The sequence below is a fragment of the Acanthochromis polyacanthus genome, chromosome 18, assembly GCF_021347895.1.
Source record: "Acanthochromis polyacanthus isolate Apoly-LR-REF ecotype Palm Island chromosome 18, KAUST_Apoly_ChrSc, whole genome shotgun sequence".
Lineage (NCBI taxonomy): Eukaryota > Metazoa > Chordata > Actinopteri > Pomacentridae > Acanthochromis > Acanthochromis polyacanthus.
The window spans coordinates 23,428,718-23,445,228 of NC_067130.1; the positions used below are offsets into that span (position 1 = coordinate 23,428,718).

General features: G+C 45.9%; 1 protein-coding gene across 1 annotated transcript in view; it reads right to left on the reverse strand.

Annotated features, from left to right (window-relative positions):
- The window catches only part of uap1l1 (UDP-N-acetylglucosamine pyrophosphorylase 1, like 1), a 45,472-nt gene extending 29,353 nt beyond the window's left edge, over window positions 1-16,119 (reverse strand). The window contains exons 1-2 of the mRNA XM_051938385.1: window positions 14,827-16,119; window positions 12,704-12,908 (exon numbers count right to left, since the gene is read on the reverse strand). Coding sequence (XP_051794345.1) covers window positions 12,704-12,908; window positions 14,827-15,244 — 623 coding nt within the window. The 5' untranslated portion in view covers window positions 15,245-16,119. The remainder of the gene's footprint in view (window positions 1-12,703; window positions 12,909-14,826) is intronic.
- Between the last annotated feature and the right edge of the window lie 392 nt (window positions 16,120-16,511).

A 16,511-nucleotide genomic window follows, 5' to 3' on the forward strand; every position in this document is an offset into this window, starting at 1 on the left:
CGACAGAACTGTGTCACATTCTACAGACCTGGTCGGCACATCACAATCGATGAACAACTTTATCCATCAAAGACACGTTGCCCTTTTCTGCAATATATTGCTACAAAACCGGATAAATTTGGTATCAAGTTTTGGGTGGCGTGTGACTTGAAATCAAAGTATATTTGCAATGTCTTTCCATACACACGTGGACAAAATTGTTGGTACCCCTCAGTTAAAGAAGGAAAAACCCACAATTCTCACTGAAATCACTTGAAACTCACAAAAGTAACAATAAATAAAAATGTATTGAAAATTAAATAATCAAAAACAGCCATTACTTTTGAATTGTTGATTAACATAATTATTTAAAAAAACAAACTAATGAAACAGGCCTGGACAAAAATGATGGTACCTCTATAAAAGATTGAAAACTATTTGACCAGAGTGACATGATTAACTCAGGTGTGTCATTTAATTGACATCACAGGTGTTTCCAAACTCATAATCAGTCAGTCTGCCTATTTAAAGGGAGACAAGTAGTCACCCTGCTGTTTGGTGAAAAGGTGTGTACCACACTGAACATGGACAACAGAAAGCGAAGGAGAGAATTGTCCCAGGACATCCGAAAAAAAATTATAGACAAACATCTTAAAGGTAAAGGCTATAAGACCATCTCTAAACAGCTTGAAGTTCCTGTGACAACAGTGGCTCATATTATTCAGAAGTTCAAGACCCACGGGACAGTAGCCAACCTCCCTGGACGTGGCCGCAAGAGGAAAATTGATGACAAATTGAAGAGACGGATCGTTGGAATTGTATCCAAAGAGCCCAGAGCAACCTCCAAAGAAATTAAAGGTGAACTCCAAGGCCAAGGTACATCAGTGTCAGATCGCACCATTCGTCGTTGTTTGAGCCAAAGTGGACTTCATGGGAGACGACCAAGGAGGACACCACTGCTGATAAAAACTCATAAAAAAGCCAGACTGGAATTTGCAAAAATGCATGTTGACAAGCCACAAAGCTTCTGGGAGAATGTCCTTTGGACAGATGAGACCAAACTGGAGCTTTTTGGTAAGGCACATCAACTCTATGTTCATAGACTCAAAAACCAAGCATACGAAGAAAAGAACACTGTCCCTACGGTGAAACATGGAGGAGGCTCAGTAATGTTTTGGGGCTGCTTTGCTGCATCTGGCACAGGGTGTCTTGAAAGTGTGCAAGGTACGATGAAATCTGAAGACTATCAAGGCATTCTGGAGAGAAATGTGCTGCCTAGTGTCAGAAAGCTTGGTCTCAGTCGCAGGTCATGGGTCTTCCAACAGGACAACGATCCAAAACACACAGCCAAAAACACCCAAGAATGGCTGAGAGAAAAGCGTTGGACTATTCTAAAGTGGCCTTCTATGAGCCCAGATCTGAATCCCATTGAACATATGTGGAAGGAGCTGAAACATGCCATTTGGAGAAGACACCCATCAAACCTGAGACAACTGGAGCTGTTTGCTCATGAGGAGTGGGCCAAAATACCTGTTGACAGCTGCAGAACGCTCATTGACAAATACAGAAATCGTTTCATTGCAGTGATTGCCTGAAAAGGTTGTGCAACAAAATATTAAGTAATGGGTACCATCATTTTTGTCCAGCCCTATTTCATTATTTTGTTTTTTTAAAATAATTACGTTAATCAACAATTCAAAAGTGATGGCTGATTTTGATTATTTAATTTTCAATAAATTTTTATTTATTGTTACTTTTGTGAGTTTCAAGTGATTTCAGTGAGAATTGTGGGTTTTTCCTTCTTTAACTGAGGGGTACCAACAATTTTGTCCACGTGTGTATGTTGGCAAAGAACCTGGCCGTCCCAAAGAGGAGAGACTGTCTGAGAGTGTGGTAATGAAGTTGATGGGACCATTTCTTGATCAGGGCAGAACTGTCACGACGGACAATTTTTTCACATCAATTTCACTTGCAAGAAAATTACGCAGCCGGAAAACTACCATTCTTGGGACACTCAATAAAATTCGCAGAGAAATTCCCCCTTCAGCTCGAGAGATAAAGCAAAGTGAGTTCAGCACTCAGGTGTTTTCAACAACTGATGCAACACTGACAGTGTACGCAGCCAGCCGGAAGAAGACAGTCTACGTTATGAGCAGCATGCACAGTGTGATTCAGACTGAGGACAGCCGCAAAAGAAAGCCAAGCACCATCACCCAGTACAACTCCACTAAATGCGGTGTGGACGCCATGGATCAGATGGTGCGGCAGTACAGCGTATGGGCAGGAACAAGAAGATGGCCTGTCAGTGTGTTTTATAATATGGTTGACATGGCAGCCCTGAATGCCCATGTGCTATATCAAGCCTACACAGGAAGGACGGAAAGGCGGCCAGATTTTCTGATGCGGCTTGCCTGTGAGTTGGCTGAGTCTTATGTGACATCAAAGAAGATTGGAAAGGAAAACCATCTTCGCAAACAGGCCGCCACACCAGTGGAACCGGGCAAAAGGCAGAAGTGCCAAGTCCATCACCGGTGCAAAAAGAACCCTGCTACTGTTCGATGTGTGCATTGCTACAAGTTAACGTGTGGCAAATGCAAAAGAGAAGTGCCATGGGAGTGCCAGGTCTGCGCAGACCAGTTTTGAAAAAGTTGTGTGATGACACACACACGGTAAATGTGTAAATTGTGTAAATATTGTTTGTGCTTTCTACAATGTTGATTCAAAAATATAAATAAACTATTAGAATAAGCATTTTTCATCCTCTTATTTTTGTGTCTCTTACTTATTTGCACTCAACAAAAAAGATAAATATGTGGTTATCCATCCTAAGCAATGCAAAATATTTACAGAAAAACCCAGGAACATTCAAGCTTTCAAGAAGAAGGGCAGAGTCAGAAGCAATGAAGTTTCAGTTGCTGTAAAAGCTAGTTCTTCCTTTTTGGCTAATTTCTCTTGGTTAGTAAGTAAGTAAAGTTTTATTTGCATAGCACCCATCACAGTACGAGTACACAGGGTGTTTACAACATCGGAATAAATTGAAAGCACAGTACAATACAAAAAATTTAGAATTTATGTCCAGTGCATTGTCACCAGTAAACAAGCACAGATCAACAACTATAAGGTATGGAACCTGAGTAGGGTTCAGGCTTATGCTAAGGAGGCTTGCTGAAAGATGTGTGCTGGGTAAAACCAGAAGCTGCCACATAATTAGCGTAATGATCAGTCCACATCCCAGGGCAGGAGGAGAATCCTCCCTGGGAAGGGGGAGCATATTTCCTCCCACCCCCCGCCCACACACATCGTTCACACCTTCCACTGTTCTCCCTGCAAGAAGTTGCCACATGATTAGCATAATGCACATTCCGGGGCAGACAGAGCAGGACAGGAGGATTAAATGATCCCTCTTCAGTCCTTAAAGGTAATAAAACACCAGTAGATCCCCTCGCAGTCTTCCTAGTGTTAAGACTGCGCCGTGTCAGGCCGCTTTGCTTGCCCACCCAGCTTCCGGCGCCCCGATCGCCCTCACCACCGACGCGTCTGACTTTGCCCTTGGCGCTGTGCTGGAGCAGCGGGTCAGGGGTGCCTGGCAACCACTCGCCTTTTTCAGCCGGCAGCTGGTCCCGAGGGAGCACAAATACAGCACGTTCGACAGGGAGCTCCTCGGCGTCTGGCTGGCAGTCCGCCACTTCCGGTTCCTTCTGGAGGGCCGTGAGTTCACGGTCTTTGTTGACCACAAGCCCCTCACGTTCTCTATGTCCAAGTCTGCCGAACCTTGGTCTGCCCGCCAGCAGCGGCAGCTGTCTTTCATTTCCGAATACACCACGGACATCCGCCACATCTCTGGCAAGTCCAACGTGGTAGCGGACTGCCTCTCCAGAGCGTCCGTCAGCACGGTCCATCTCGGGCTGGACTACGCCCGCATGGGGGCGGAGCAGGCTTCCGACCATGAGATTCGGAGCCTGAAAGCCTCGGACACGGGGCTGCACCTGAAGGAGGTCGCGGTCGGCGACTCGGGTGCCCACTTATGGTGTGACCTTTCCACTGATCAGCCCAGGCCGCTTGTTCCTGTCGGTTGGCGGCGGGCTGTTTTTGAGGCTGTGCACGGCCTCTCCCATCCTGGCAGGAAGGCGTCTGTGCCCCTGGTGGCTCAGAAGTTCGTCTGGAAGGGGCTGAAGAAGGACGTGCGATCGTGGGTCGAGTCGTGCGTGGCTTGCCAACGTGCCAAGGTGCATCGCCACACCAAAGCCCCATTAGAGCCGTTTACCGTCCCTGCCAGGAGGTTCGACCACGTTAATGTCGACCTCGTAGGCCCCCTTCCCCCCTCCCATGGTTTCACCTACCTCCTTACCATGGTGGATAGGACGACCCGTTGGCCTGAAGCCGTGCCCCTCACTTCAACCTTGTCCACGGACGTGGCCCGTGCGTTCATCGGGACGTGGGTTGCGCGCTTCGGAACCCCCTCCGACCTCTCCTCGGACCGGGGCGCGCAGTTCACCTCAGAGATCTGGAACGCGGTGGCCGACGGCCTGGGAGTCAAGTTGCACCGCACGACGGCCTATCACCCGCAGGCTAACGGGTTGTGTGAGCGGTTCCATCGCTCTATGAAGGCTGCCCTACGCGCCAGTCTGACGGACGGCGGTTGGATGGACAGACTTCCCTGGGTCATGCTCGGTCTCAGGACCGCCCCCAAAGAAGACCTGCAGGCCTCATCGGCCGAGCTCGTCTATGGACAAGTGCTTCGAGTCCCTGGGGACTTCATTCCGGAGGCCACGACCGCTTGGTCGGCTGCCAGGCAGCGGTCCTCCCTGTTGGAGGCCACGGGTGCTTTCGCTCCTGTCCCCACATCGCAGCACGGCACTCCTGCCTCCTGTGTGCCTCCCGCCCTGCGTTCGGCGGGTTTTGTGTTCGTTCGCCATGATGCCCACCGGGGGCCTCTGCGCCCCCCCTACGATGGCCCGTTCAAGGTCCTGCGACACGGGGATAAGACTCTGGTTGTGGACATTGGTGGACAGGCTGAGAGTGTCTATTGACAGGGTTAAGCCCGCACATGTGGACGTCTCTGGGCCGTTGGAGTTGGCTCGGGCTCCGCGCAGGGGCCGCCCCCCTCTTCCCTGCCCCGACCCGGTCCCCGTTTCCTCTTCGGGATCGTTACCTCCCGGACCGGTGGATTGTTTTGTTTCGCCCGCCTCCCCCCTTTTTCCCTCCCTCCCCGCCTCTGTTGTGCGTACACGTTGGGAGTGTTGGTTGTGTGTGAACACGGACGGTTTAGGTTGTTACTCTTCATGTTGTTAAGTTACGCTCCACATGTACTGAGTGGTATTATTCTGTCAACTGATGTCAGTAAAGAGGTTAGCACCTGCATTTGACACTCCGCCTCAGACTCCTGTTCCTCGGCACTACAATATATCAATATGTTAAGCTAGTTAACAATAATTTAAATGTTGTTGCCTCTGTTACATTACTGCTAATTAGTTTATTCTTGGAATAAACCCAGTCCTCTTTAATTTCTGGGCAGACGATGTGCTCACAATTGCTTTCCATGTATTTAAGTCTTTTGCTCCCAAAAGAGGGGAGTCAGGGAGGAGAAAAAAGAATAGGCTATCTATGGCATAAATTTGCAACTATTTTTTACTCCTCCTCTTTCTAATTCTATCTCAGAATTTTGATTTTCAGATTTTTTAATGATTATTTCCATAACAAAGAGCAGAGTCAGGCAGGAGATGGACCAGAGGCGGCGGCCAGCAGTAATGTTGACCATGCAGGGTCTGCAGAGGTGAAAAAAAATATATATAAGTGGCTGAGAAAAAAATATTTATCTATGGGTTAAAGTGATTTTGAGGTTAAATTCTACTGCAATTTTTACTCTTCCTAATGCTATTTCAGAATTTTTCTTACCACATTTTTTATGTTTATTGCCATAACAGAAAGAGCAGAGTCAGGGAGGAGATGGATCAGAGGCCAGCAGCAGGGACAAGGATGTAGGGTCTTTACAGGTAAGGAGAGATTATAACTTCCTGAAAATAAGATATCTATTGCAGGGAGAAACCAGGCAGTACTGATCATTTCATGTTCAGTGTTTGGCACCTTTGGCTACTCGTCCAGTAGATGTTCAAGGGACATTGTTGTCAACTTAACTAGAGTTTGGCCACTAAAACTTTAGATTTTATAGTTTAAAGTTTTATACTTTATAGTTTAAAGAACTAGCCTAGTTGGTCCCCTGGTATTGCACTGTGGCTGTTAGGGATTATGTGGTTCTTTAGCCACTAAGGACGGTGCAATTAAATGTAAGAGAATGATAAATCGCTCTGAAAAATTTGTCCCCCTCACTTCTGAGATGGTGGTTACGCCCATGCCTGTCTTTATTCCAATAAAACATAAATCATCATGGTAACATATCAATTTAAACTGGCTTATTAGAAAACTATACGGGAAAAATACAGGAAAGAAAAAATAAACCAGCAGTCAGTTGGTGACTCCATGCTTCGTGCGTAAGTTAGGCTACTGTGACACCACGGCACCGTTTCAAACTTGATCGATTACACTGGTCTGGAGAAGCCACAGATGGAAAAGCAGTAGCACAAGAGATGGCATCATGGCTCCAAAAAGGAAGTTTAGGAGTGGGCTGAATATATTACAAGCTGTGCATGTGATTTGGTAGTTGTCCTGTGCATGTTTTGGGGCCACAAAAAAAATCTTGCTTAGGGCCACCAAAGTCCTAGGGCCGGCCCTGCATATAACCCAATATAAATTACATAAAATGGGCTTCTCAAACTCAGACACATGTACTCAATGCACCCAAAACATGGCTGACACATATTTTCACTCTCTTTGGCTATGTACACCTGTCTATCAATTCTGGGCACTAATCACACAGAAACTCTCTGATATTTTGGGCTGTGGAATTCCACATTCCCCGAACATTTGCCTAATTGGTGACCTAACGCTAACAGCCTTACCAGACATCCACATCCAACCTACACTTGCAGCTATCGCCATTGCCAAAAAAGCTATTTTAGTTAACTGGAAAGATAAGAAAGCCCTCAACATCATCCATTGGCTGAACCTCCTCACAGAACACATTTCACTGGAGAGAATGTCTGCTACCCGGAAAAAACAATTGGACTCATTTAAAGAAAAATGGTCTCCATTTATTAATTCATTAAATATTAACCTATAGCTCCTGCTTGTATGTGGGTGTATGCCACTGTCTCCATTATAAAAAAAAAAAAAAAATTGCAATACCTGTTCTGTCTGTGCGTATGGTTTAACTTTCCTCTGCTTTATTTCAGTTTATTAACACTCCAACTCTCAAAGATTGATAGCACCATGGACTTCAAGACCGTGTGCATGCACTGGTGGTGCCCTTTCCCTGTGGTTCCCGGGGTTGCTCTCTGGCTCTGCAGGATCGGGGTGGCTTGGGCCCCTCTCCCTGGGGGTGGATGTCTCCGGTGCTCTCCCTGGACCTCGGGGTGTCGGCGGCTGATCTCTTCTGGTGCGCCTGGCTGGTCCTGGGGCTTGGGGTGGGTCAGTCCCTCCGTTGCTCCCCTGTCCCTTCCTGCTCCGCTTCCCTCCTCCTCCCTCCTCTCCTGCCTGCCCGCTCCTCCTCGCCCCTCTCCCTCTCCTGTGGGGGGCTGGTGGCCCTCTGCGGGCGGGCGGTCTGGCGTGGGGGCTGGGTGTTCTCTATGGGGGGGTGACTCTGGCCCACCTGGGCACAGGCCTTGATCCTGGCCTGCGTGCCTCCACTGGAGTCCATTTTCTGCTGGCTGGGGGCCTCCGTCCGGGCCTGGTGCTGTCCTGGGGTGTGGTGGGGTGGGTGGGGTCTCGGGGGCGCTGCAGGGTGGGCGCCCTGCGTCCTTGGCGTACTGGCTCCTGGGTGGGCGTGGCGGCTTGTGGCCCTCGCTTCCTTGTGGCGTGGCCTGGTCCCCCCTTCGGGGTGGGGTGCCGCGTGCAGCTGACCTGTGTTGGGGCTATGGTGCCTGCCGGGGCGCTGCTCTGATCTGCAGCTCCAGGGGGGTTCTTGTGCCGACTGGGCCAGTTGGTTCGTGTGGGCCCTCCCCAGTCCCTTGCCTCTTGGCTCTGGGGGCCCTCTGCGTCAGTACTGGTGGTCTTGCTACCTGCCTCCCCCACTGCTCTGTCCTCTTGGGCCGGATCCACACCACACTACCTCAGATTGTGCACTTCACATTTTTCACACCTCACTGTAAATAGCAACCTTTAGGCACATATAGGACACAACAGCTAGGGCCCCAAGGGCAGGTGGGGGTGGGAACAATGGGCACTGTGGTGGGGCGGGTGGCAGGGCTATACGGCCCTGTCTCCCCCTCATCACCCTCTTGCCTGCCTCCCCTGCTCTCCAATCTTTTTTTTTAATGCACCACACACACTCACCTTGGGGTTAGGTCTGGGTTTGCTGACGCCTCCCCAGCCTCCCCACTTTTAATGCACCACATGACACTCAGGGTTACACTATCACGGTGCTGGGATAATGTTTCCCGTTAGGGATCGGGAGACGTATTAATAGGAGAGTAATGGGTGGGTTTCACAGTTATGGCTTCTCTGGTGGGATCTGGCCCCCCATACGGCTATGGGGCGGCGGGGTGTACCATCACCCGTGTCGCTGTGGCTGGGGGTCCCCGGGGCCGGGGGGCCGTGGCCTGTGGGGGTTCTCCTGCGTGTCCGACTGGTCCTGGCTGGTGTGGTGGCTCTTGCTGGGCTGCAGGATCTGGATTGCTGTCCCGGTGGGTGCTGTGGCTGTGGCCACAGCACCCACCGCTTAGCTGGTGGTGTGTGGTGGCTCTGTCCTGGTGGTGGGGTTGGTTCGCGTCGCGGGATGTGGGGGCCTTGGGTGTGCCGTGCTCGCCCGAGGGCTGGTGCGGGTGGGTATGCGGGGTGCCCCCCCCACTGGCGTTGCCGGGCCCCACCGCTCTGTCCATTTTTGCCCTCTGGACTTGCATTGGGTCCTGGCTCCGGTTCCCTCTGGCCAGCCTCTGGTGGCGGCCTGCCCGGTGATGGGCTGGTTGCCATCCCTTCGGAAGGGCGCTCTGCCCCTGTGTCTGGCTTCTTGGCTGCTTGGGGCCGTCGGCCCCCCCTGGGGGTGGGGTGTGGGTGGGGTGCGGCTGTCTGGTGGGGGCTGGAGCGGGCGGGGTTGGGGTTTGGGTGGCGGGTGGGTCCTCTTACCCCGGGCTGCCTGGGTCGGTTCTGGCGTGCTGGGGGTGTCGGTTGCTCTTCCCTCTTGTCTTCGGGGTCCGTGTAGTACACTGTGGCCCCGGTTGCTCTCTGGGGGCGCTGCCCCGTGGCTCCTTCGTCCCGTGGGGGGGGCGCCCTGCCGGCTTGGCCCTGCATTGCTGTGATAGCTGTTCTGGGCTTCGGGGTCTTTCACACTTGCATGTGCATGTTTGCTCAGGTCCCACCAGCTCCTGTCGAGTTCCGCTGTTGAGCAGTGATGGGGCCCGCCGGAATGTGCTGAGACTCTCTCCAGAGTCTAATCTCACACTAAACCCTCTCTCCTTTTCTCTAGTATCTTCTGGCCTATTCCAGTCTATACTAACATGACACCCACAACTATGGTGTTCAGTACTGTCTGGCTAATTATTCATTCATTTATTTATTTATTTATAGTTTGTTTGGTTTTCTGTTCTCTTGTGTATGTGTTTGCTTGTTTGTCTTATTGATGGGTAATTATTAGTTGGGAATAACACAACACCTGATATTCTTCAGATGTAATAGCACCGCTTGCTAGTCCCTGTCCCTGTCCGTCCCCTCTCGTCCTGTCCACCCTTTGTTTCCCCTCACATCACCACTGAGGTGTAGCACTGCCCTCCCTGGCTCTTAACAGGGAAATGTAATAAAGAGTGTCACAGGGAAATGTAATAAAGAGTGTCAGCTTAGCTTTCAGGGAGGGCTGGTGATGGTCACACACATGCACTAAATAATAAGATATTTGGCTGCAAGACTAAAATATGCATTAATCTCATAAAGTGCTGACACCCCTTCCATGGAGTTAAACAATGAGAATAAATGCAGACAAAAAGAAGAAAAAAAAAAGGAAAAAGATTTTAATAATTTTGGATCATTAAGGCCTCCTGTATGTACTGGCCGAATTTGAGGTGAAATGGAGTTTCACCTGGGGGTGTATATATATATATATATATACACACGTGGACAAAATTGTTGGTACCCCTCAGTTAAAGAAGGAAAAACCCACAATTCTCACTGAAATCACTTGAAACTCACAAAAGTAACAATAAATAAAAATTTATTGAAAATTAATCAAAATCAGCCATCACTTTTGAATTGTTGATTAACATAATTATTTAAAAAAACAAACTAATGAAATAGGGCTGGACAAAAATGATGGTACCCATAACTTAATATTTTGTTGCACAACCTTTTGAGGCAATCACTGCAATTAAACGATTTCTCTATTTGTCAATGAGCGTTCTGCAGCTGTCAACAGGTATTTTGGCCCACTCCTCATGAGCAAACCGCTCCAGTTGTCTCAGGTTTGATGGGTGTCTTCTCCAAATGGCATGTTTCAGCTCCTTCCACATATGTTCAATGGGATTCAGATCTGGGCTCATAGAAGGCCACTTTAGAATAGTCCAACGCTTTTCTCTCAGCCATTCTTGGGTGTTTTTGGCTGTGTGTTTTGGATCGTTGTCCTGTTGGAAGACCCATGACCTGCGACTGAGACCAAGCTTTCTGACACTAGGCAGCACATTTCTCTCCAGAATGCCTTGATAGTCTTCAGATTTCATCGTACCTTGCACACTTTCAAGACACCCTGTGCCAGATGCAGCAAAGCAGCCCCAAAACATTACTGAGCCTCCTCCATGTTTCACCGTAGGGACAGTGTTCTTTTCTTCGTATGCTTGGTTTTTGAGTCTATGAACATAGAGTTGATGTGCCTTACCAAAAAGCTCCAGTTTGGTCTCATCTGTCCAAAGGACATTCTCCCAGAAGCTTTGTGGCTTGTCAACATGCATTTTTGCAAATTCCAGTCTCGCTTTTTTATGAGTTTTTTTCAGCAGTGGTGTCCTCCTTGGTCGTCTCCCATGAAGTCCACTTTGGCTCAAACAACGACGAATGGTGCGATCTGACACTGATGTACCTTGGCCTTGGAGTTCACCTTTAATTTCTTTGGAGGTTGCTCTGGGCTCTTTGGATACAATTCGAACGATCCGTCTCTTCAATTTGTCATCAATTTTCCTCTTGCGGCCACGTCCAGGGAGGTTGGCTACTGTCCCGTGGGTCTTGAACTTCTGAATAATATGAGCCACTGTTGTCACAGGAACTTCAAGCTGTTTAGAGATGGTCTTATAGCCTTTACCTTTAAGATGTTTGTCTATAATTTTTTTTCGGATGTCCTGGGACAATTCTCTCCTTCGCTTTCTGTTGTCCATGTTCAGTGTGGTACACACCTTTTCACCAAACAGCAGGGTGACTACTTGTCTCCCTTTAAATAGGCAGACTGACTGATTATGAGTTTGGAAACACCTGTGATGTCAATTAAATGACACACCTGAGTTAATCATGTCACTCTGGTCAAATAGTTTTCAATCTTTTATAGAGGTACCATCATTTTTGTCCAGGCCTGTTTCATTAGTTTGTTTTTTTAAATAATTATGTTAATCAACAATTCAAAAGTAATGGCTGTTTTTGATTATTTAATTTTCAATAAATTTTATTTATTGTTACTTTTGTGAGTTTCAAGTGATTTCAGTGAGAATTGTGGGTTTTTCCTTCTTTAACTGAGGGGTACCAACAATTTTGTCCACGTGTATATATACATATATATATATATATATATATATATATATATATACACACTGACGGTCAATAGAAACTTTGAGGTATAAATGTATGCAGAATTCTACTTGTAGGGGGGTTGTAATTATTCATTGTGGATTTACTGATGATCTAGTGCCCTGGTAGTTAAGATAATGATGAGTTGTCATTTTGTCATGATTCATTGCACATGGGTTGGTCACTTTGCAAAAGTAAACCAAATACACACCAAGTAATACTCAGTGAGTATCTGCACAATTTGAGAATGAGTTTTGAAGGCCTATATAAAGGCCCAAAAAAGGCCACCATTGTTAGTCCAGTGAACAGCATCATGCCGCGTCAATCACATGAACAACGTCTCCGGGCACTGGGTATGGTGGAGGCCGGTTTGAGCTACAGTGATGTAGCCAGGCGTATGGGCTGTTCCCAACCCACAATCAGAAGCCTGGTCCAAAGCATGCGCCGACGGATTGCTGCCTGCATCGAAGCAAATGGAGGCCATACTCGGTATTGACTGTTGTGACTGTGTTTAGCAGGTGGTGTCTTCTTTTGTGAAATTCTTTATTTTGAAATCATTCTTGAAACTTTAGATTTTTGTTTCTGCATGCCAATATGCTAAAAAAAATGATTCTTATGAAGAAAATCCAGTTTCGGGCTTCAAAATAAAAATTATGTTGAAAAATATGGTCTCAAAGTTTTTAATGACTGTCAGTGTATATATGTGTGTGTGTGTGTATCAGTAATATATATTGGTCAGGCAGTAATGCGTATAAATAACTTTTTGATGAGAGATTTCCCATAAGAGCTTTTTCTGCTGCAACCAAGTGGGCAAAAACAGTTCATGGGGGTTTAACCAAATGTTCAGTATGCCTTGTGCTCAATATATACAATGAAATATATCACATTAGTAAAGAAAGTGTCCATCACATAATCTTACCATGGTACAGTGCATTTAGAGCCATGCTTGCTGTCTGCAATTTCCTGGATTTTGTGAATGCGCTCTGCCTGGATCTGATACAGAGTTTTTCCACTTGGCAGCCCAACATTATACATCCCTTTGGGATACTGAACACCAAGACGGGTCCCCTGACCACCGGCCAGGAGCAGGACTCCAACACGACTCTCTGAGATTTTCAGCAGGCCTGTCAGGAGAAAGTGGCGCCATGAGCAGCACTAAGATGCATGTAAGTGAATTTTACTGATTTGCGTCCTACATAGCACATCAGCACGATGTCATCAGCGTTTATGCCCTTATGTGGACCATTTTTCTGACAAGGCTGAATCCAATAAAGTTACAGTAGTGTACAAATACTGCTAATTTCTTTCATTTCAAAAAGCACACCATCATGCTTCTAGCCTCCCACACAGTCATTAATATCACTGTATCAATTTGCAAAAACTTGAAAATACCTTCTCTCTTATTTCAACAAACTGCAGCACTAAGTTGTGTCCTGTCTACTGAAACAGAGGACTTCCACTATGTGAGGATTTTTTTCAGGCCATTTTAGATGCAGCAGACAGGGTGGCAATTGATTCGCTGTGGCGACCCCTGAAGGGAAAACCCGAAAGGAAAAGAAGAAGTGGGTTCTGTACAGCGCCATGAGACAATCTTAATTGTGATTGCCACTATATAAATAAAACTGAACTGGAATTGAATTGGTCTGATCTGTTTTATTCAGGTGTGCACTGAGCTCAGTCTTGCTATATGAGTATAAAATATTTATGTCATATATTGAATACAATTTGTGAGGATAATTTCCTGACCATTTCAGATCTCAGACTTAGAGGTCGACCAATAAGTGGATCCAATGTTGAGCATTTTTCTGATTATCAGTAGCCCTTACCCCCCGCCACTGATTCCTGATTAAATAAATGCTTTAAACATGAATTACTTTGGTTTTGATGCAGGTAGCTTTTTTGGAAACAAATGAAAAGTCTATAATCCAAATAATATATGTTACTTCATTAAATCCCCTTCATTCATGCATATGAAGGTTCCTCAAACTGGCCAGTAAATGTTGCCTCAGTACTTTCTGATGTTTAAAAAAAAATTAAAACTGTCAGATACTTTACCATCAAGAGTTTTGAAATCTGACACTGATGGCCTGCATTTTGAAGTTATGCTCCAGCATACCTGGAACTTATGGTTCTATTAATTTTCTTCCGAGTTATTGCACTCGGCAAACACTATGCTTTTAAGTTATTTTATTATGGTATAACAAAAATGGGTGAAATAAGAGTGAATTCATTCACCCCCAACTGAAATAGACACTGCAGTTAAACTTTGATTCCAAAGTTTTGGGTCACCCTGTATATCTGTGATCATTGTGGACACAAAGACAGCATGGTCCGATTGGCTACATTCAACACTAAAAGAAAAGTTTTCTTTTATTGAAACATGTAAAATATATATAAAGAAATAAAAGTATTTCAATAAAGTCTTGTGTTTAGTTTTTGTTATTTTAAAGTCTAACACCAAGATTTTCATTTTTACTACAAATCAGTCCTAAGTCATTTCCAGTCTTACTGATTACCAACAGTCCAATCAGCTCTGAAAATAACGTACAGATTGGCCACTACTGGAAGTGTGGAACTGAAACAGTGTTTACTGGATAAACTACTGTCAGGTGTGAAACATGAGAAGGGGGCCCATGCAGACTGGTTTTGGGATCACCACCTTAAAATGTTTTAGTTTTGTCAATGAAGACCATTTCCCGTTTCCACAGTTTATGAAACATCAAAAATAACAGGTAGTGATAAACTGTCTAAGTTGTCCTCTGATATGCAACTAATTCTGAAGTCCCATAATGTAATAAAAGTAGAAGGCATGCACATCATAACTGTACTTAAGTACAATAACTACATTTGCACCACTGGAAATAGTGCAGTTACTTAAATAGTCATGATGTAAGTTCTAAGAGAGAACAATAGAACTAGACATGAGACATTTGTAGATCAGACTGGCTGTACAGCTGGAACATCTGACTGAGTCCATGTCGCTCGGTATGTGGCACCGCCTGTTCTCCTTCCAAGTTCCTGTGTTTCCTCCACCAAACTCACCTTCTTGTTCCCAACCTGACAGATTCTTTGTGTCGTTCTTCCTCACGCTGCCGATGCTGTCCGGAAACAGCGGCTCCATGTGCTGGTCCAGGCAAACAGGCGGAGAGGCTGCAGCCTTGGCGGCCGCCTCGCAGTGCTCCCTGAGTCCTTGCAGGTCCAACTGAGCCAGCTCCTGGAGGAAAGCGTCCCTCTGCTCCTCACTCAGCTCCGGCCAGAACTGCAGGACATGTGGCTGCCCAGCATTTTCTAAACCCTGCTGCAGCTGCTCCAGAGAAGCCATCGTGCGTGTCGGTGGCAGAGAGTGTGTTCTATGTGTCTGTGGCAGTGAAGGAGGAAGTGAGTGTGTCAGGAGCAACTCGTGACTGCAGCTGAACAGGAATCTTTGTGATAGAACAGGATACTGCAGCTCTGCACTCATTCAAAGACCTCTTTATGCAGCCACGCGTTTACAGAAGCTGCAACATGTATCTAAAATAGCAAAGTTCTCCTCCTAGTCAGCAGCAGGAAACCAGAGGAGCCCAAAAAGCTGCTGACTCCACTCCAAGTTTAGTCAGCTGACTGCACCGCCTGATCCACCATCAGTTTGCAGCTGCACTGACTACTACACACTGAATTATAGGGGGCAGGCAAACACAGTTACTTACCATACTTTTGTTTTTGTTTGTTTAACCCGGAGATGCTTAAGTGTGGTAATGCTCTTGCAACAATCTTTGTAGTGAAAGGTTTTTAGCATTTAATATTCCAGCTATTTCTCAAAAAACATGCGTTCGATATCACAACATGAATGTTTTCAAGTTACCTCTTATAATTTTAAAGAAATTGTAATATTTGTATGCCTATCCCAAGCTCTTTATCACTCATAATATCATACAAGAGGTGATGGAGAGCACAAACTTACATTAATTCAAGGTCTGACGTTTTCTTTATACCTCTACTCGACCACATTTCAGCGGGATGTATTGTATGTTTGTTTAGTCCATTACATTTGTTTGAGAAATTAATTGTTACCTACATGAAAGCAGTGTAAGTTGGGGTATCCAGGTTGTTAGCGGTTCCACCAAAGAGACAGTTCCACTCTAAACTTTGGAATAAAACCCACCAAAAACAAATAGAAAATGTCAGACAAGTTAACACATATTTCTATGGAGCTGAACTTTTTTTTTCTTTTCTACCTCAATAATGATGCATGTTTTCTCAAATTTATCTTGTGACCCTTTGGATAGGGCTTAACCCTTATGGTGAAGACCAGTGGACAAAAACACTTTTACATAACATTAGCTACTCCTCTTGAAGCTACAAAAGTAAAATTCTGCTTACACACCTATACATCAGTGTTAACATTTTAATAATAGAATGTAGAATATTGAGCATTGTCCTGCATAATGATCATTTTAGGTATATTTAACTGATAATATTGTACTTTAATGGACAGGAAACTGACTACTGATCTATCTGTTTTGCTTCTGTTATTGAAGAGCTATAGGGCTCTTTCACTGCTGCATACATAGATGCTACAGTTCCAGGTGCATGTGACTTGAAGAGTTTTTAGGGTAGTAGACAGTAAATGGCAAGTGGGAGATTTGTTCACATTTTATTGCACAGAGTCAAGCAACTAACATTTGCGATGTGGTGCAAATCTAGGAGTGATTTTGGATACAGAACTAAATGTTTAATGAAAACAATCT